The sequence below is a fragment of the Mirounga leonina genome, unplaced genomic scaffold (genome assembly GCF_011800145.1).
Source record: "Mirounga leonina isolate KUSES-001 unplaced genomic scaffold, KU_Mleo_1.0 Mir_82, whole genome shotgun sequence".
Taxonomy (NCBI): domain Eukaryota; kingdom Metazoa; phylum Chordata; class Mammalia; order Carnivora; family Phocidae; genus Mirounga; species Mirounga leonina.
Window position 1 is genome coordinate 26,447,738 of NW_023270825.1, and position 19,955 is coordinate 26,467,692.

Genomic DNA, 19,955 nt, shown 5'->3' on the forward strand with positions numbered 1-19,955 from the left:
TGGGTCTTTTGGTTGCCGTTTTCCTCGACCTTCCCACAAGTGCTCAGAGAAGTCCTTCAGTGACTACCTGGAAAGCAGGCCTTATGTTTTTGTTGTTTTGGGGTCTTTTTTTCCTTTGGGGGAGTCCCTGCAGAAGATTTTTGTCACATTGCCACCTTGAAGAAATGGCTGGGGCATGAAGACCTTCTTCCCCAAGAAGCCCCAGGCGCTGGTTCTAGGGCCCATCTCCCTTCCCCTTTCACAGAATCTTCCAGTTTCTGGGGTGAGTGCCTTCCCTGGGAGAAAGGATGACCAGGATTCCCAGGCCAGGGAGATCTAATACTTATTTTGATTCTCCACCCCCATACACACATGCCAGCATCATGTTCCCCACTCTTTATGCTCCCAGAGAGCTTTGCACCTTGATTCTGGTTTTTCAGATGTGAATTCATAATTATCTGTGATAATCTATGAATGAGGAGCATCTCTGCCTCCTTATATGAGTGACAGAGAGAAGGGGCCCAATGGTTGAGGAGGACCCCTTCCCTCCCACCCTTTCCCTGGATTCCACTCTATGGAGAAGGAGGTCCCTGAGGCTAGCTCCACCGCTCGGAGGGCAAAAGAATAATCTAGAAGCCTCGCCTCCTCCGGGATGGCTTTTCTGCTATCCACGGTGATCATCTGCTTGCAACTTGGCGGGGGTAATGTGGCCCATCTCTTTCCCGTTTTTGCAGGAGATGGTCATAGTAGCTGAAGTCATTAAGCACATACCGTGTCCCGGGCACTGAGCTACATGACCGACTTCCACTTGCTCATTTAAATCACACAATCAGCCTCTGAGTTGGGGTTGGAAAGCTGAAAAGACTTGCCTAAGGTCACGTAGCTAGTAATCCCTGTGCAACACTGCCTCCTTGTATGGCCTCAGCTGGTCCCAGTCCGTCCCTCTCCCTCCTGCTGTTTGCTAGCTGGGGGAATTCACCTCTCTGAGCCTGTGCTTCCTCATCTGAAACGTGGGAAAAACAATACTTCCCTCGAAGGTGGTTGCGGGATTCCCAGATACTCAGTGTGTCACACGCAGCGGTGTTCCCACCCGCCATCAGCCCTCAGGCCTCCCCGGCAGGGTGGGGGAGGAGAAGGGTGCCCTGCCGTCCCCAACCACCCAGCTGTCACAGCGGCGGGACAGCCCTGAGCTGTCGGCTCCCTGAGCTCCGTTCCACATCACAGCCGATTAGTTACAAATAGCTTCCTCTCCTCGTGTATCACTTACACAACAGAGAGAAAGGGGCGATTGTTCCTGAGGAGGAAGGTCTCCCAGGCCCCTCTCACCAGGGCAGCTGAGAGACGCAATGGGGAAAAGATGAGGGCCAGGAGGAGAATCAGGACATAGTCACAGGAGATAAGGATGCAGAGGGGTCCCTGCAGTTGGGAAGGGACGAGCTGAGCCTCCATCCTGGTGGGCAGCGTGCAGGCAGGGGACCAAGACTTAGCAAGGCTCCTGGGCTGGGAGGGCAGGAAAAGGAGGCAGCTCCGGCACCCGCTCGTGAGCCTGATTCCTCGACATCAGCTTGCCAAGTGGCCCCAGCTGGGGTGGGACTGCCCCCCGCTTTGGGTAGCCAGAGCACAGCAGGTGCCTGGCCTCTGGATGTCTCGAGAGCTTTGGACACCACCAGGATCCAAACAAATGCCCTCCCTCCAAGCAGCCGGGGCTGGCCAGCCCTCCAGCCCCTCTGGTTTCAATAAAGCCCCGTCTGGGACCGGGAAGGAGGCTCAGCGTCAGAGAGGCTGCTGAACACGAGGTGCTGGCTGTGGCCCCAGAGCCTCCCTTTGCCCTTGGTGGTCCTCGACTCTGCTGTCACACTAAGCGAGGTCCCTCCATTAAAGTGGAGGGCCAAGCACACACAGAGGACCCCTTTGTCATCCTCTTAGCACAGCTGAGACCAGCTGGCATTTTCACAAAGGGCTTTACTAAATACTAAGGGAGAACAAAAGGGAAATAATTACAGAAAACACGAAAAACCCAGCCCTGGCTGCCAAGTTCCCAAACTACAGGTTTCCGATCCTCTGGTGACGACGCGTCGCCCCGAAGGCCTGGGACAAGGCGGCGGGCACCTTGCCTGGCTTCACTTGTTCACAGCCCTGGTGGCTGATGCCATCTTGTTTCCCGCCCCCCGGGAACCACTTGGTCACCCGTGGGCTCTACTTTTGTCTCCTTTCCAACTTGACCCCACCCCAGGCCCCCCACTGGGTTCTGGTCTCTGGCCAGAAGCATGAGCCTTGTCCCCTGGGGGCTGGCGGGGCTGTGGTGACCAACCCAGGGCGTGATTACATAGTAATGGGAGGTTGTCCTCCCACACTTGCCCCTACCAGAGAGGCCCACCCAAGTTGTCTCGGGCATGGGGTCTCAGGAGGGCTACCTCTGAAGACTGAAGGACAATTGGGTAAGGAATGGGCAGACTTGGGACCTAGTCCCTGTGGGGAGAGGAGAGAGTGCTTGGAGGAGTGATCCAACTCAACAAACATTAAGCCCTTATTGTGTGCCAGACACTGGACAAAGGTGCTGGCGATCCAAGGGTGAACAAGTGCCTGCCTTCTCAGACCTACAGTCTGAGGGAAGACAGACAAGTAGCTAGGCAGTGATGAGACTGACAGCCCGGTGCTACGATGGAGAAACAATTCAAGGTGCTGGGTGCTGGATGAGGGGTATCTCACCCAGCGGTGGTGGCCAGCCAGGCCATCGCAGCCCGCCTGGAAGAAGTGCGTGGAGAGAAGGAAAGGGGCTCAGTGTTAAGGCTGGGGTGGGCCCACAGGAAATCCCAGCCCGAGGGGAGGAGGAGAAGGTAGAGAAGGCCAACCAGGCAGCTTCCCGCTGATGACCTTGGCTAGCTGGTGGCTATAGCTCATCCAGCCTATAAAGTCGAAAGGCCCTCGGCCCCAGCTGCCCGCTACTGCTGTCCCTGCCAGCCAGGAAAGGAGAGATTCTAGTCCTTGGATACTCTACTTCTCACCCACCTCTGGCCATACCCAGGTCTGGGGCTCAGGGACAGTGCTCCAGAGGCAGATGCTGAATTGCCATCAAGGGAATAGGAAAAGGTCATAGTTAGGAAATAGTTCAGAGGGTCAAGACAATGAAGAGGCTAGGCCAAAATGGGAAAATGAGTCAGGAAGCTGAAAGACAAGAAATTGGGATGGGTTGAGGCAGGTGTTTCAGGCTAAAACTATGACTAATGCAAGGTGTGGGAAGCTGAGTGTTTGGGGGCAGCCTTGGGAGGAAGGGGCTGGCCTGGCAGCCTGGCATGCAGGACTAGACCCCACAGCTGCTCAGGGTGACTATTGTCATGGCCTAGACAGTGTTTCCATGGCCTAGACCCCTGTGTTTACCTATATTTGCCTGACTCCCTGTGACAGGGTCAGCTCCAGGCCTGGGATGAGGGCTTCTCCATCCCACACATCAACGTTTCAGAGTCTGCCAGGCATCCACTCTGCTCCGGCAAGGGGAAGACTCAGAAAAGGCTCAAGACATGGACCCTAACTTCAAGGTATTTGCAATAGGGTTGGCAGAGACAGCTTATGCTCACTGGAAAGAGCTTGGAGAAAGACCTAGGTTGACCCTCATCTCGTCACTTCTCTAGTAGCTAAATGACTGTGGGCAAATTACTTAAACTCCCTGCACCTCCATCTTCCCATCTTCAAAATGGGAATAATTAAAACTACCTCCCAGGGCTGTGGTGGAATTCAGCCAAGCTGAAGTGACTCAAGCACCAGGCACAGTGCTTGGCCCATCATAAGTGCTCACTAAACATCATCTCTCTCCCTGCAACACCAACAAATGATTGCAACGATAAACAGTTCAGTGTGGAGTTGTGGCGTTGACTCTGCTAGTGGATCTGCTCCGAAGGCCTCGATGACAGCTGGGACCTGACTGCCTGGATGGTGATGGTGAGAATATGGGGGCACGGGAGGTGGAGGAGGCTGCACACACATGCGCCTCCCCCCATCGTTGGCTCCTTGCAGTTAGCAGAAGCATACAATTCTTTATTTTCCATCTGTCTCATGTCCGTAATGGCAAGGACCCTGCTCTGTAACTGGAGTGTTTTTGTATCTCTAGTAAGAATTAAAAGTTGAATCAGAAGTCAGGCGATCAATAAGAGGACTGTTATTATTCCCACTTTGGATGGAGGCAGTGGGGGCTCTGAGAAGCAGAGGAAGTGACTTTAGGTTATATGGCCGGTAAGGGCTGGACTCGCAGCTCAGGAGGGCAGAGCCACCAGCACACCTGCCCTGGACTGGATGTGAACAAAAGTAGGCTTCTATCTAACCCATGGAAATGTTGGGTCTCATTGGTTTCGGCCCCCAGCCTACCCTAGCTATTTCATCTCACGACACAAGAAGCCAGGTTTAGAAGCCTATGGTCCCCAGGTTAGTGACAGAACAGGCCCACTTGTGGGAACCGCAGACATTGTCCAGGTATTTTTTTTTTTTTTTTAAGATTTATTTATTTGACAGAGAGAGATAGCGAGAGAAGGAACGCAAGCAGGGGGAGAGGGAGAGGGAGAAGCAGGCTTCCCGCAGAGCAGGGAGGCCGATGTGGGGCTCGATCCCAGGACCCTGGGAACATGACCTGAGCCAAAGGCAGACGCTTAACCAACTGAGCCACCCAGGCGCCCCAGACATTGTCCAGCTCACTCAAGAGTGTAGAAAGAGAGGAGACGCCTCAGCCGTCTGTACCAGCCCCCACGAACAGAAACTTTGAGGGAACCTCTGCACCGCATGCCCCCGGGGGCGGTGCCTAAAACACAGTAGGGCTGAAGCTTTGCGTCAAATGAAAGAATGAATGAACGCAAACACATGCACATAAACAATATATGCAGGCCTCTACATACACAGTCACAGGCAAACATGCCCAATGCATAAGTGCTCAAACCCTTCAGTTACAGACAAGCAGATACAATACAGATATTTAAATACACATACTCATGCACAACACACACCTGTGCCCACATACACAAATCCAAATCCAAAATAAAGACACACATAAACGCATGTACTACGCATATACAGATGTTATGGGCAAACATACGTGATCGAGATATGCACAAATACACATCTACTCACCCCCATACACATACACAGCAATGCCCAGACAACCCTCCACCATGACCCCGGGCCCAGGGAGGAGTCTGTCTGCTCCATGAGCCCTAGCATGTTGGAGCTCGTTGGAATGTTCTTTGCAGCCCCCGCTTAGCTGGCCGATGACTGGCCCCTGGCTCTTGGACCTCCGGGCTTGGCCAGGCAGGGCGGCAGTCTCTCTGGCAGGCCCGCGTGGGTGGGCAGGCAGGCAATGGACACAGAGGTCACTGGGGTGAGAGTTGGGGCTGCCCTGGCCTCTCTGCTTCTGGCTGGAATGTGAGCGGTAGGGGCTGCCTCCCAGGTCTCCCCCTCTCCCACGGCACCCACCGGCCCCAGGCCCAGGCCAATCCTTGACTCCTGCCAGGTTCTTGCAGCCAGGGGGCTGTGCAGGGAGGGCAGTGGGGGTGATGAACGCGCAAGGACTGCAGGAGGGCACACACAAGTGTCCAGAGATGCACAGTCTTTCACGGAAGCCAGTCCAGATATTCACCCACACAGAAAGACACACAAAGACAGGCAGGCATACAGACTCACAGTCACACTCAAAGGCACATTCAGACACACTTGCAAACACACCTAGAGACACAGCGGACACATACACACAAAATCACACAAGCATACAGAGCTACTGAGAGGCCAGACCCACACACAAGCCGCACTTGAACATACAGCAGACACACGCAGATAGACACCAGATCACATAGACTCCTGGCACACGTGGATCTCCACAGTCACACACAAATGCCCCTACACATGCACACCCACACACCCACACACACAGACCCCTAGAGGCAGACCCCTGCCGAGTTAGAGCATTTCCTCCTCCTGGACTGGGAGGAAATGCAGCACTAGGCCACTCTCCAAACTACATGTGGCAGCCTGAGAAAGCCGCTTCCCACAGGAGAAAATGGTGCTGGACCCTCAGCCAGGTGCCCACAGCTGGGGTGCCCTGCTGTCTGCGTGCTTGGCCAGAAGTATGCCTGGGGTGGAGAGGCGGCTCTGGAGCCCCACGCTTGTGTGTCGTCTCTGTCAGTTCCTCAAAAACAGACACACACGCACACCCTTTTCCAGAGTGCATATGTATGTACAACATATACAGGCAGGGGCACTCTGGGAACCTCGGTTTCTTCATCTATAAAATCTATAAAATCCTCCTTTCACCCCTGAGGACTGTGGGGATGGCATAGGGGGCACGCTGCTGCCTTCCTAGGGTTCTGGAGCTGCAGTTTCTGCAGGGGCCGCTGAAGTCAGGAGCCTCGTGGCAAACGCTGGGCTCCACCACCCGGCTGCGCGCAGCCACGCCGGCCTAGAGGAGCGGGAGCGCGGCCGTCTGCCCCTCTGCGGGTCGGCACCGGGGGCCGCCTAGGGCACGGGCGCCCCGCGGGGCACCAGGCTCCGAGCGGCCCCGGGGGTAGCTGCGGGCTGGGCGGCGGCGGCGGCGGCGGCGGGGCGGGAGCCGCAGCGGCGGGGGATGGGGGGTGGGGGGGGTGGGGGGGGGGGCGGCCCTTCCGCGCGCTGCGGCCCGGGCGCGCTCGGGTCCGCGTCGTCGCCGCCGCCGCCGCCGCCGCCGCCGCCGCCGCCGCCACCCCAGCCCCGCGAGGCGCTCGGCCGCTCCCAGGCCTCGTCGACGGTGGGCGGGGCGGGCCTGCAGCCCCGCCCCACTCACGGCCCTTGAAACCCAGTCGCCAACAGGCTGCAGTCCCAGAAGGGAGCTGCAGTCTGAAGAGGAGACTGCGTCCCCACTGGCCAGCCAAGAGAGGCCCTGGGGTCGCGCTGGGCGCCCGACGGGCCCTCCCCAGGGACCCGCCTGCCCCACACCGCCCCGCCCCGCCGGGCGCTCCGCATCAGGTGCCCCGGCCCCAGCCCTGCCTGCGGGCTCCAGGCTCCTGGGGCTTCCAGAGGATGCTCGGGCCACCTGCGGGGACCTCGGGGCAGCAGTGAGGTCCTCTCCTCCTGTGCCAGGGGCTCCCCCAGGGGGCCGAGCATGGTGGTTTTCCCTTGGAACCTCCTGGCTTGGGACGTCTGAGAAGATGCCTGCCATGAGGCTGTTCACTTGCTTCCTGCAGCTCCTGGCTGGGCTGGCACTGCCCGCTGTGCCCCCCCAGGTAAGACCTATCCCAACCCCAGCCTGGCCCCCCTAATCTTCCCAGCCTCCAGCACTCGAGGCAGGGGTTCTGAAATCACAGACCCCCTCGGGGGAGCGGCACCTCCATGGATGTCCACACACTTCCCAGGAGCCAGGCTGGACCACGTCTTCTGGGAGGAGACCTCAGGCTGGGCTGTCCCAGACTCCAGCTCCGGGGTCTGTCTTGGCGGGGGCAGGGAAGCCACAGGGAAGGGAGGGAGGTTTCCTGTCTGGCCCCTGGAGCCCTGGTGGCTTTGCTAAAAGCATCTCTGCGCTAATCCCTGGCGGGTCCCTGGCCTTGTGGTCAGGGTCGGGGCCCCATGACCAGGCAGGCGCCCCCAGGACCTCTGACCTGGCCTGGTGGCGGGGAAGCCAGCTGAAGAGGCCATTGGTGGGGAGGCTGGGCCCTGCCCCCACCGGGGCTCTGGGTGAGCCCAGGGCTTCTGGGTGGGCTACGGGTGAGACAAGAGGTCCTGCTATGCCCTCTTTCCCCGGGTGGGCAGTCACAGTTCCTGAGTGCTGGGCCTGGGGAAGAGAGCAGGGCCCTTTTCCCAGGAGCCGGGTGAGTCTGGCTGGGAGCCAGCTTGGGCAGTGAAATCCTGACAAAGCCAATGAGATCCCTTCCCACTGCACTGACCTGCTGCCCCAGGAGTCTCCAGCTCCAACCAGGGAGCGGGTGGGCTGGGCAGCCCTGCGGGACGGAAGAGCCCCACTACCTACCTGCTGCTGCCTGTCCGCTGTGGGGCTGGCCAGAGGTGTAACCTTACCCGCAGCACTGGCTCCTGGCGCCACCCGCTCCAGCCCCTCAGCTCCCACCAGCTGATCACCTCCCCCGAGCTCTGGCGCCCAGCCAAGGCGTGCTGCACAGGGGCCCGCAGGACTGGCCTGGGGCTGGGGAGAAGGGAGACCCCGAAGGACTGCAAGATCTTTGAGACACAGAAGGCAAAGGGTCTCCCAAAACTTCTAGCCTCCCACTCTTTCCAAATGAGGAAACTGAGGCCAGAGAGAGGGATGGGATCCTTCCAGGGTCCAGGGAGGTTTTAGCTGCGCTCGGAAAGAGGTGGCTCTGAGACGGGGCAGAGTGTGGGCAGCGGGTGGTAAGGAGCTCAGAGGGGCCTCTGCCCTCTCGCCAACCCGGCCACAGAGTGCAGAGGCCCCAGGTGGACCCCCCTCACCTCTGCCCCTTTCTGTCCGCAGCAGTGGGCCTTGTCTGCTGGGAATGGCTCGTCAGAGGTGGAAGGTAAGCACACTGGGCTGGGGATGCACATGCTCACCAAACCCGCTCCTCCCAGTCCTCTACACAGAATAAGAAGGGATTGGCGTCAAGGATGGGCACGGGCTGATAGGAAGTTCGGGAGAGTCTGCACGCTGGCTGACATCCTGGCTGACAAAGTTGGCAGGACCTGAGAGATCCTTCATTGGGACCTAGAGGCCTAGTGAGGTGTGTTCCTGGGCCAGGGTCACCCAGCCCACAGAGTGAGGCTGGGGCCGGTATACCCAGGGTTCGTCCAGTTGGCTCGGAGCCCCTTCCCAACGTGATGTAAGGAGGCAGATGGGGTCTCGGAGGGCAGTGCAGGCAGTGAGAGCTAGGGGCTGCACTAGGGGTCTGGGAGCTGGTTGCAGTGGGCAAGCAGTCAAGAGGACTAGGGAGGGGTGAGGGACCTTCCCAGAAGCCCAGCCCTGGCGGAGCTGCGGGGATCTGACCAGGCCTTTCCATTGATTACAAACAGACAGAACATGAGTCCTGCCCTCCCAGGCCCCTCCACTCCCCACCCTGGGTTGCATCAAGAGGCAATCATCAAAGGGTGTGTCATTTGCCAAAGAGACATACGTGCAGAAGGCAGGAGTCCCATGCCAGGCCCCCTGCCTCGCTCCTCCCTCCCTGCCTCTCTGGGACGTGCAGCAAAGCCACACACCACTACCGAGCCTTCCTATCGTGCCGTGGGAGAGGGAGCGTGTAGGGGCGTGCGCACGCACACTCGTGGTAGCCTCCGAAAGCGGGAACACCCTCCCTCTGCTGCCCTACCCGCCTGGTGGCCAACCTCTCCTGGGCCTGGCTATGCTTCTGGGCCCCTTGGGCACGGAGTCCCAGGCGCCTCGGGCACTGAGAAGGCGGGGGAGGTAGCAGCCCTTAACTTCACTGACACTCTCCCCCTCTCCTTGCTGTGCCCCCTGGGACTGTCACAATATCATGCTCTCGGGATTTGGGGAGGGGCCCATCAACCGTCTCCACCCCATGGCCTCTTTGATTCTTTTAGTGTATTTCAAGCAACAGTCACCAAAGAAGTCTGAGCCTCCGTTTCCTCATCTGTAAAATGGGAATATTAGATTACATGATATCCAAGGTTCTTTCTCTAAGATTGTGCACTTCTCTGACTCCATGGAGGAGACACAGGAGTATATGTCTCCCAGGGACAGGGGTGAGGAGGCTTAGACGTGTCAGTTCATTAGGGCAGCTCACCTGTCATCCCAATCAGTCAGGGATCTGTATTGTGGCCAGGGCAAGTACCATGAGTTCGGGACCCCAGTCACCACCATATGGAAATGCCATCCCCTCTCGCTAACACCAGACAAGAGACAGCATGCTCTGTATTTTGCAGCCATGGACGTTGATTTTTACTATTACGATTCATGGTACTAGCATTGGGCGTTTACTGCAATTCTGAGCTGCCCACAGGCTGTGAACTGGGAAGGCATGCATATGCTCTACCTTTTATAGAAGGAGAACCTGAGGCTCAGAGAGGCCCTTGGGGTCTCCTAAAGCCTCAGACGCGCCTCGGTATATGTGGCAAAGTCGGTGTGCACAGCACCAGGCCTCCCCGTGGCTCACGGCTGAGCAAGCAGGAGCAGGATGTCCCTTTCGGCAGGCTGGCTGTGTGCCCTGCCGTGGAGGGGACACCTGCTGAACCCAGGCTGGTGGCCAGTGGCTCCGCCCAGCCCTGTGGCCCCTCCCTAGGAGCTTGCTCTCAGGATTAAACACTTCCCTTCCTGCGATTCCTCTGTCCTGGGTGGTAGGCAGCTGGAGCAGGATGGGAGGCTTGCCCCTGGAGCTGGTGAGAGATTGCGGAGAGCCCATTTGAGGCCCCAGCAGCAGCCCATGGGACCGGCCAGCCCCGGCCAGGTGCCTGACGGAACCACGGCCTCCAGTTCATCTTACCTCACCCTGCCTCTGGAGCAGGTCTGGGGCCAGAGGAAGTGCTCTCGGGAGCTGCTGAGCAGGTTCTCTCCTGAGGGGCTCAGCCACCATCTGGGAGCAGTCCCCATGCTCCGGGAGGCAGCCCCTCACAGCCTGCTCTGTTTCTCCCACATGCCCAGACTGTGGCCTCCAGGGATGAATTGCCCTCTTTCCTGGTGGCCGCCAGATAAACCAGGCCCAGCCCGCCTCCTTCTTAGCCCTCTCCCCCTCCTCCTCCCCACACGGTCTGGCCATGTGGCCCACAAAGTGGCAGATTCCGGGGCCCTGGAGCATAGCGGGGTGTGCGGTGAGGAAAGGAGATCCATTCTGCCGCCAAACCCAGGCAGCTCTACTTGACCTGGCCGTGGCCCTGCCTGCCCAGCCGGGTGGGGGTCTGTGTGGAGAATGGAAGGAGGTTGAGGTGCCCCTTCTCTGCTGCTTACCGCCCCTCACCCAAATGGCTGGTCCCAGAGCAGGGGCCTGAGCTTTCCATGGCGCTTTGGCAGCTGGCTGTCCCTCTGCTGTTATTTATGTTGTCCGTAGCGGAGATTAAACACTCCGAGTTCCACAGTGCTCGTGGATTTCAGACTGAACACGCGCTCCTGCAGTTACAATAGGGACAGGCTCCCCCGGCCTCAAACCGCACAGGCCGGCTTCCCCAGGGCACCGTGGCTGCTCACAGGGAGAGGGCTTGTTTCCCACTTGGGTCCAGGGAGAGTGTCCCCGTGGCCTGGAGAGGTGGGACCAGGGGAGGCATCTGGCACCCCGTGGGTCCCCAGGCCCAGCTCCTAGTACCCCCTAAGCAGACAGGGCAGAATGGAGAGGCAGACACCCAGATAAGCATGGTTTATTGCCTCTGTGGCTGCCTTGGCCAGCTCCACAGGGACACACCACCTCTTGGGTATTTTCCACCAGCTTGCAGCCCTTTCCAGAGGGCCTCTGTTAGGGCTGAAGTTTATTTTTCCTCTAAGATTACCCTGAGTCTAGGCCTTGCAGGCTCAGTGGAATGGACTTTGGCCCCTTCTGTCTCCTAGGAAAGGCCGTGGGGAGAAGTGAGGGGCTGTCAGGAGAGGCCACGGCTCTGGGACAGAGGCTGTGGGGTCCCCAGGTGATCCAGCTGCCCTATCCTCCCCCATCAGCTGATGACAACTGTCAGGTATAGGGCAGGATGACCCAGTGTGGGAGAGGTCTCTCTGCCCACAGTCTCAAGGCTGGGCAGGGTTGCACGCACAGAATCCCAGACCGTCTGTCAGAGCCGAGAGAGGCCTTAGCAACCATCTAGTCCCAACCTTTTTGTTTTCCCCTGGCTGAGGAAACTGATATACCCAGAAAGGTTAAGTGACCTTCCCAAGGTCATACAGCCCAGGATAGGGCCAGGACTAGAAGCCAGGTCTCCTAGCTCTAGCTACTCACTTCCTATGAGCCCCTGTTTGGGACCAGGCCCCAGGCCTTTCCCTGAAGGAGCAGCATCTTTTGAGAGATTCCAGATCAGCCCACACGAGATCCTGGTCATGACCACACAGGACCTAGAAGGGGTCAGGGGTGTCTGTGATAAGTCTCAGTGAACTATCATCTAACCAATCAGACATTACTTAGCCTGTGTTCCCCATGGTGCTTGGGCTCCTGTCCTCATGGAGCCTCAGCTTGGTTGTAGAGGAGATGAGATCTACTAGTGGCCAAGATAGGGCAAGGCCCCAGGGGCCAAATTCTGCTGCAAGGAGGAATATTGTTCAGACTGGGGAAGTTGGGGAAGGCTTCAGGGAGGAGGTGGGGTGGTGGGCTTTATTTGGTTAGAAAAGGGAAGGGGACACGGAGCATATCCCAAGGGTGGGAGTTACAGTGATGCAGCCGGGCGTGGTGTGAGGGTGATGGATACGGAGAGTGGGTTCGGGGCACATTGCTGGCTGTGGCCTTGGCTGCCAGGTAGAGGAGCTGGCTCAGAGTGGGGCAGAAAATGAGGACTAAGGGGAAGGCTAACCCTCCCTGTGGGACTCTACAAGCCAGTCATGCTGAACTGACTGCTTTCTGCAAATTCCCCACGATCGAGAAGCACTCGAGCAGGCCTGAGAAAGACCCAGAGGGCCTGAGGAGCTGCCAAGACACGCTCCTCCAAGCTCCAAGGGCACCAAAGCCGATAGGGGTGCCTGCGCGGAGAACAGAGTGCAGAGCCCGGCACTGAGCAACTCCACGGGGCTGGGATTTCTGTGCGGCAGATGAGCTGTGCGGCCAGCAGTCACCCCAGAGGCCTCGTGTCAGGGGTTCGGAGCACAGGGAGCTCACAGAGGCTGGGGGCTTCTCGGAGGAGGGAGCGTGGGCTGAACCTGCAAGGCCCTGCAGGGCCTGGGGAGCAGGGACTGGGGCCCGACGCGGCCGTCTGTGCCTCCTTGTAGTGGTGCCCTTCCAGGAGGTGTGGGGCCGCAGCTACTGCCGGGCACTGGAGAGGTTGGTGGACATCGTGTCGGAGTACCCCGGCGAGGTGGAGCACATGTTCAGCCCGTCCTGCGTCTCCCTGCTGCGCTGCGCCGGCTGCTGTGGGGACGAGAACCTGCACTGTGTGCCCGCAGAGACCGTCAACGTCACCATGCAGGTAGGCGCCCCGGCCGGGAGGCGGGCGGCCGCGGTCCCGGTCCCGGGCCCCCCCCCCCGGGCCAGCATGGGGCCCACTCACGTGCTGCGGTACCAGCTTTCCCCAGGCTCTAGCCTGGTCCCACCCCGAGACCCAAGGATATCCGGTTGAGCTTGGAAAAGGAGTCTGTTCAGATTCAAGAAGTCCCTGTGTGTGTGCACTATAGGAGCATTTGACGCCCTGGGCTTTGCGCTCACGTACACACACACACACACACACACACGCACACACTCTGGTTTATTGGGCCCTTTGTTAGTGAGGCCGAGCCCTGCACAAGGTGCCTCCTAAATGTGACTTCTGTTACCTCAACATTCAATCCCTCAAGGCAAGTGGTAGGTACATTGCACCGAGGAAGAGCTTGAGGGTCAGAGCTGCTCTTTCACTTGCTCAGCAGGTAGAAGAACCAAGATGGCACACAGGTCTCTCTGACTCCAGGGCAGGGCACCCCCTTCCTACGCTGGTGCTATGCTGGTGGCTCTGGGTGAGGAGGGACAGGGGCCTCCCCCAGACCCCCACACAGGTGCGAGGGCTGTTTGCTGCCCACTCAGAGCAGAATGAGAGTAGGCCATCCAAAGGCTGGTGGGAAACAAGAGTCTGGCCCTCCTTGCGAGGAGAGGGTGGAGAGAACGTTGGAAACCCACAGCCATCCCCCAATCCAGGCATCAAACTCTTCTCTCCCTGAAGCTCCTGAAGATCCACTCTGAGGACCGGCCCTCCTATGTGGAGCTGACGTTCTCTCAGCACATCCGTTGCGAGTGCAGGTAGGTCCTCAGGGAGCAGCTGGGACAGGCCCTTCATACTTGGCAACCTCAGCCGAGCGGCTGCCCATCCCTCCTGCACCTTCCTCCTGCCGAGGAAGACCAAGGAAGTCGGGGAGCAGCGGCAGCTGCCTTTTATCCCCCACATGGGCTGGGTTGGCCTGGGGAAGGGGTCCCATCAGCCAGAGCACAGCTGCCCCAAACGCCGTAGGGGCAGCGGAAGCCTGGGCCCGTCCTAGACGTGCAGGGGTGGGGGGCACGCTGTCCCCCTCCCTGAGATGGGAGGGAGCTGCCACAGCCCTGGAAGAGGCGTGTGGGCCAAAGACATTGCCAGCCTGGACTTCGTTCCGGGCCCAGCTGGCTCCCCGGGGGAGGGGACGCTGGACTGCGGGGCACAGAGAGGGATGAGCCCGGCAGGAGAAAAGCAGCAGAAAGAAGGAGTCAGTGGGCTTTCTTTAAAGTCATGCCTCTACCTGGTGGAGACTCTGCCCAGCACCGGTCTTACCACCTTTGCCCAGGGCACCCTGAACATTAGTTACCAGGAGGAGCAGGCCCAACACTTTAACCAGGCTCACGGAGGAGAGAAATGGGCTGGAACCTGGTACTCTCCTGGTACCCCTGGGCCATGGATGGAGGCACCGGACTAGACGTCCTGAGCCCTGTCCTGGGGCCAGAAGACAGGGGGAGGACCACTATTTATCGTGTGCACCTCTTCTGTGCCTAGCCCCACACGAGGCCCTTAAATGTTTTCTCAGTTATTCGACAAACATTTATGGACTGCCTACTGTATGCCAGGCGCATCCTAGATGCTTAAATACAGTAGTGAGCAAGGCAGACAAGGTCCCTCCTCTGGTAACAACCCTACGAGGTAGTAGGTACTATTGTTGTCCCCATTTTACAGATGAGGAAACGGAGGCTTGGAACAGTTGCATTATTTGCCACAGCTAGTGAGTGAACCCCCGCTTATCTAACGCCTGAGCCTGCCCTTTCTCATGTTTCTTCAGGAGCCCCAGCACTGCCCTGGCCTTGCCCTGCCTGCTGTGCAGGGCTCTGGCCACCCCTTTTGGACCTGAGCCCAGGCTCTAGGCCCTCTTCACTGTACCTCTGTTGGAGGCCCTGCTTTAATCCATTGCCTCCCTTCCGTCCTAGCCAGGGCTTAGCCATGTAACAATAGTTCAGTAGTGAGCCCTCCCGGGCCCAGTGCCACTCAGTGACCCTTCACCTTCTATGTCACCTTTGCCCTCCCACTGCTCTTTTGGGGCAGGTGGACTGGGGAGACTGAGGCTCCAAGAGTGTCTCTTATGGGCCCAAGATGGCAGAGACCTGACCAGGCAGTCCAAGAGGCCCCGACTGGCCCGGGCCGTGCCCCGCGCTGGCTCCCAGGGGGGATACCCAGGGCAGCATTCCCTGGCGCCAAAGCGGACGGTTACCACCCTGCCCACGCCCCCACCCTGTTCCCAGGGGAGACTGAGGCCCTGTCCCTTCCAACGGGCTGGGCAACAGGGACACCTTTCTTCTCACTTCTGGGCCACCAGCCACAGCCCCGCAGGCTGAGCCAGGGCATGCGTGGTGACTGTGGGGCTCGCGCTCACCTCCCTTCATTCCACCCCCTCAGGCACTCCCCCTGCTGTTGCCGGCAGCGACATTCATCCCCAGGCTGGGGGTGGCGGTGGTGCGCTGCCAGGCAGAGCCTCAGCTGGTGGCAGCCATCCTCCAGGCCAGGGCCTTGCCCCTCACGCACTGTCCTTGCAGAAACTCCCACAATGCACTCTGGGAGGAAAGGCAGGTACAAGGGAAGGAAGTGAACAGAGAAAGTCAGCAGAGAACAAACTCACAAGTCCACACACTTAATGCCAAGAGGCTGAGGAGTGCAGAAGGGTGTGGAAAGGGGCCCCAAGAGGAGATTCCTATCTCTCTTGGTGGGATCACAAGAGCCTGAAGTGGAAGCTGAAGCCCAGAGGCCTCTGGCCATCCCTCCCTCGCTGGCTCCATCCTGGCCCCTAGTGGTGTCAGCACTAACTGCAGGACCCAGGCTCTGGAGGTCTGAGAGATGTGGGGGTGGCAGGGAGCCCCACTTCCTGGTTTCCTGACTCTCCCCTGGTCTCTCTGTCTTCCCAGGCCTCTGTGGGAGAAGATGAAGCCAGAAAGGTAAGTGGCCTGGCTGGGGCTCCGGGCTATTCTCGGCCCTGCTGGCCCCTGTCCTAGCATGGGGGGCCCCCCAGCCACTTTGTCTTGACGCTTTTGGCTTATTGCAGGAGGAGACCCAAGGGCAGGGGGAAGAGGAAGAGAGAGAAGCAGAGACCCACAGACTGCCACCTGTGAGTGTGCGGAGACGGGGACCAGGGATGGCAAGGAGGCCGGGCCAGAGGGGAGCCCCAGCCATGCCGGCAGGGATCAGTGGTCGGGAAGGGAAAAGCAAGGCCCAGGGCAGTCTGGGGGCAGAACAGGGAGCCAGCATCTCCTAGAGAATCTAGGGCCCAGGAAGCATCAGGGGACCTTGGTTCTTGATCAGGCTTAGCCCCGAGTCTCTTCATGGCCCCGAGCAAGTCATGTCACCTCTCTGAGCCTCCTTTCTCTCTATGTGTAGAAGGAGGGGAGCCCTCAGTCATTCTGCAGACATCTACTAGGCACTTACTGTGTGCCAGGCACCTCAGTGAACAGACCCACACCACACTTGCTCATACTAGTGATGAGAAGTCCGACAGCTGCAGACGTACCCAGGCCTACTTCCTAGTGGCCCCGGGGAGGTGCAACCCCCCACCCCGACTGGCTCCCGGGCCTGTATTTTTGCCACCCCTCCGCTCCCCACCCATGCAGGGGACCTTGGGGGTCCACTAGCTTCCTCTTTCCCTCTCAATGTTGCCTGCTCATCTTGGCTTCACACCTGGAGGCCCAGGCTGGAGCCCAGGCTTGCGTGTGTCTGGGGGAGGATTAGAGTGGGAAAGCCCAAATCTGTGAGAGTAAATAGTAAAAATATTTCACAGGCACAGAAATTTAGCCACACGGTGGTTCTCCTTTAGAGCCTGCCTCTTCCCCATGCCAGACTCCAGGAAATCATTTCATACCATGGGACTGGAGCTGACCCATGTCCTACCCCATGAGCCCTCCCCTCTGTGAATGGAGACTTCCACCCCATTCCATGAGGACAGGGGTTCTGGGGATGTTGGTCCCCTGAAAGTGTGTGGCCCTCATTTCTTCCTTGGGCCCAGGCACAGACTGGAAGGAGAAGCCAGCGGTGTAGTCAACGTGGGGCTCCCCCAACCCCTGCCAGGCAGCCCCAGACCGAAAGTGTCTCGTTGCTCCATTTGCCGGGACAGTGGTGCTCAAACATCTCATTTGGGAATCTCCTGAACAAATTTTAAAAACTCATGTGCTCCCTTGCTTATTTTTAAGTAGATATTGAACTTTTTCATCAAAATTATAAACAGTTGCAAAGGGCATCATTTCTGGTATGTTATAAATGTTAATATTTTAGTAAAGTCATTATATGCCCTCCACGTTACCCCACAGGATAAGCTATCCTAATACTCACCATCATTCACTTTTTTTTACAAAAAGATTTTATTTATTTGACAGAGAGCACAAGTAGGGGGAATGGCAGGCAGAGGGAGAAGCAGACTCCCTGGGGAGCAGGGACCCCGATGCGGGACTCGATCCCAGGACCCTGAGACCTGACCTGAGCTGAAGGCAGACGCTTAACCGACTGAGCCACCCAGGTGCCCCCTCATCATTCACTTTAAAAAAGAAATGTGAACACTCTGCTTTAGTGGTTGCGTGTTTACATTGCTTCTTTTTCCCTTGACCTTGTGTTTCCCTCCCACTCCCCCCACAGAGTGGCCTAGCTTAGTATGTTTTAATGTTCAAAAGTCCCTGATCTATCACCTTATTGTATTTATCTGCCATGACAATGGTATATAAATTTGAATGATTTTTCATTTTCCTGTGAACAGAAAACTCTAAGTTCTCCCCTGGAATAAATCGTCACAATAATTATTAGTAGTACCAATTGATCAAAACAGCACAAATACATCATATTTTAATAAATGCGAAACACAAAAGTATAATCAATCTTACCGGGAGTGCATCTCAATGAGATGGAGGTGGCTACCTCTTTTTAATTAGTTAGTGAATCCATTAATGAATGTTACCTCTTGCCAGACTGAGACAGGATTCAGCATTAATTCCATTCTCATTTTTTTAATAGATGGAAAGGTTGAGAAACTGTGCTCACATAAATAAATAAATGGGACTAGATGTCACACAGTCACTTGAACTCCTTCCAAGTTATTTGCCAAAAGCCTCAAGGTGATCTGCTAACAAAAAATCGCTCCTCTTGACATATTCGCTGACAATTCCGTTAAATTGTTCTTCAGTTTTGTTGAAAGCAGAAGACTTGGAAACCACTTGACTTGCAAAAGCCTTGGTGGCCCAGTCGTGGACCCTATCTCCTTTCCTAACACTTATCTCAATATCTCAAGTTGTCCTTTTGTTCACTGTCCCCACCCCAGTACTTTTACCCTGGGGCAAAGTACTGACCCAGTTTAGGAAGGGGCAAGATGCTCCTTTCCTTCCCAGAGGGAGCAGGGCAGTTGTGGGCAAGGCGGTGGGAAAGCAGACCTCAGGCATTTTCTCACGCAGATGGTCTTCAGGCAGACGGTATGTGCAGGCTGCAAACCCATTCTCTGAGCACCATCAGTATTCACACACCCCTCGGACAATCTCCATGCACATCTAGGGTTGCCTAGACCCCCCCCCCCCCTTAGGGGACTGCTGTCCTAGAGTAACCAGAGGCATTATTGTGTGGAGCCCAGACTGGGTTCAAAGTTGGCTCTGTGACTGACTAGCTGTGTGACCTCAGGCAAATGTCTTAACCTCTCTGAGCCTGAAGTTGGTTTTGGGTTTTTGTTTTGTTTTGTCTCCGAAAGGGAAGTGACAGTAGGGTCTTCCTCATAGGCAGTTGTTAAAGGGCAATGAAAAAGTGCTTAGCGTGGGGCTGGGCACCGGGGTAAGTGCTTGGTGAAGAGTAACTCCTAGCTTCTTGGCCTCGGTGCAAGCAGACACCCAGGAATGCTGCAATCTCCCTGTGTTCCCTGTCCAAGCTTTCCCTCCAGGTTTGGCCCCCCTCCCATAGGAGGGACCCCCGCCCTCACGGGGTGCTGATACCCCCTCTCCGTGTTTGGTCTCTGGCAGGTGCGGCCATACTGTTCCCCGGAGGTAACCGGCCCCTCGGAGGAGAGACGTCTCACCCCCGGCTCCTGTATTTATTACGGCCACACTCAGTTACCTCCCTGCTGACACCTGCCCTCTATTTATTAGCCAATTGTATCCCTGCTGAATGACTTGCTCCCTCCGCAATGAGGGGCATGGAGGGACAGGACCCTCAGGAATTCAGTGCCTTAACCAGAACGTGAGAGAAAGAAGGCAGCCCCAGACCCACGTGCGCTGCAGCTGGAGAAGAACCAAGACCTGTGGCTTCGTGAGGGGCCAGCGGGGCCCCAGCGGGCTTCCCTGCGCTGGGAAAGGGAGCGGGGACGGCCGCCGGGTCCGGGCCTGGGGCTCCGGGCGCTCCTGACCGACGTAGGGGTGGACGGGCCTGCTCTGGAGCCCTGGCCCAGGCTGGGGAGGGGAAGGCAGCGAAGGCAGGCAGCGGGTGGAGGAGTCCCGCAGCGTCTTCCTCCCCTGGCAGCAGCTGGGCTCCCTGCAGAGCCAAAAGCTCCGCTCTGGAGACCGGCGGTTGCCTGCCACTGCTTGTCCCCTAGGTCTCTCTCCACGTCTTGTCACTGCTCGCGCTGGGACATTGTTCTTACGGTCAGGGCATCACCGCCTGCCCCTCTCAGGGACACAGGCAAAGAGGGGGCCTGTCCATTGACTGGACGTGGAGCCAGCTGCCCCTGACTGCGTCTGACCGCCAAGCCAGATTCTCTTGAATAAAGTATTCTAGTCTGGAGCCGGCTTTGCGGGGCGGCGCGTCCGCGGGGCACAGCAGATCGCGGGAGCGGGGCGGGAAGAGGGGCGGCGCGCTCAGGGCCGCTCCCGCAGGCCCTGCGGTGGTCCCTTCGCAGCTGCTTCGGGCAAAAACCTGGGCTCCACTCCTGCCGTGCTGAGGGGTTCCCAAGATGTAATCGTGGCCTCAAAGGGGGGGTCTGGCCCCAGCCACCCGGAACA

At 57.9% G+C, this 19,955-nt stretch overlaps 1 protein-coding gene across 3 annotated transcripts; it reads left to right on the forward strand.

Annotated features, from left to right (window-relative positions):
• The first annotated feature begins 6,795 nt into the window (after positions 1–6,795).
• PGF (placental growth factor) lies at positions 6,796–19,737 on the forward strand. Of its 3 annotated transcripts, none has more exons than XM_034992606.1 (7): positions 6,796–7,211; positions 8,429–8,471; positions 12,797–12,993; positions 13,717–13,793; positions 15,909–15,938; positions 16,046–16,108; positions 18,981–19,737. In XM_034992606.1, exons 1-7 carry the CDS (start codon positions 7,137–7,139, stop codon positions 19,006–19,008), a joined length of 513 nt encoding a protein of 170 aa, XP_034848497.1. In that variant the 5' UTR covers positions 6,796–7,136; the 3' UTR covers positions 19,009–19,737. The 3 variants fall into 3 exon arrangements, with proteins under 3 accessions (XP_034848497.1, XP_034848498.1, XP_034848499.1); XM_034992607.1 differs by having other exon boundaries at positions 8,432–8,471; XM_034992608.1 differs by lacking the exon at positions 16,046–16,108.
• Positions 19,738–19,955: the final 218 nt, after the last annotated feature.

Coding starts and splice junctions, on each gene's coding strand:
- PGF (XM_034992606.1), top strand. CDS start 7,137: ATGCCTGCCATGAGGCTGTTCACTTGCTTCCTGCAGCTCCTGGCTGGG. Junction 7,212..8,428: donor TGCCCGCTGTGCCCCCCCAG/GTAAGACCTATC, acceptor TTCTGTCCGCAG/CAGTGGGCCTTGTCTGCTGG. Junction 8,472..12,796: donor TGGCTCGTCAGAGGTGGAAG/GTAAGCACACTG, acceptor GCCTCCTTGTAG/TGGTGCCCTTCCAGGAGGTG.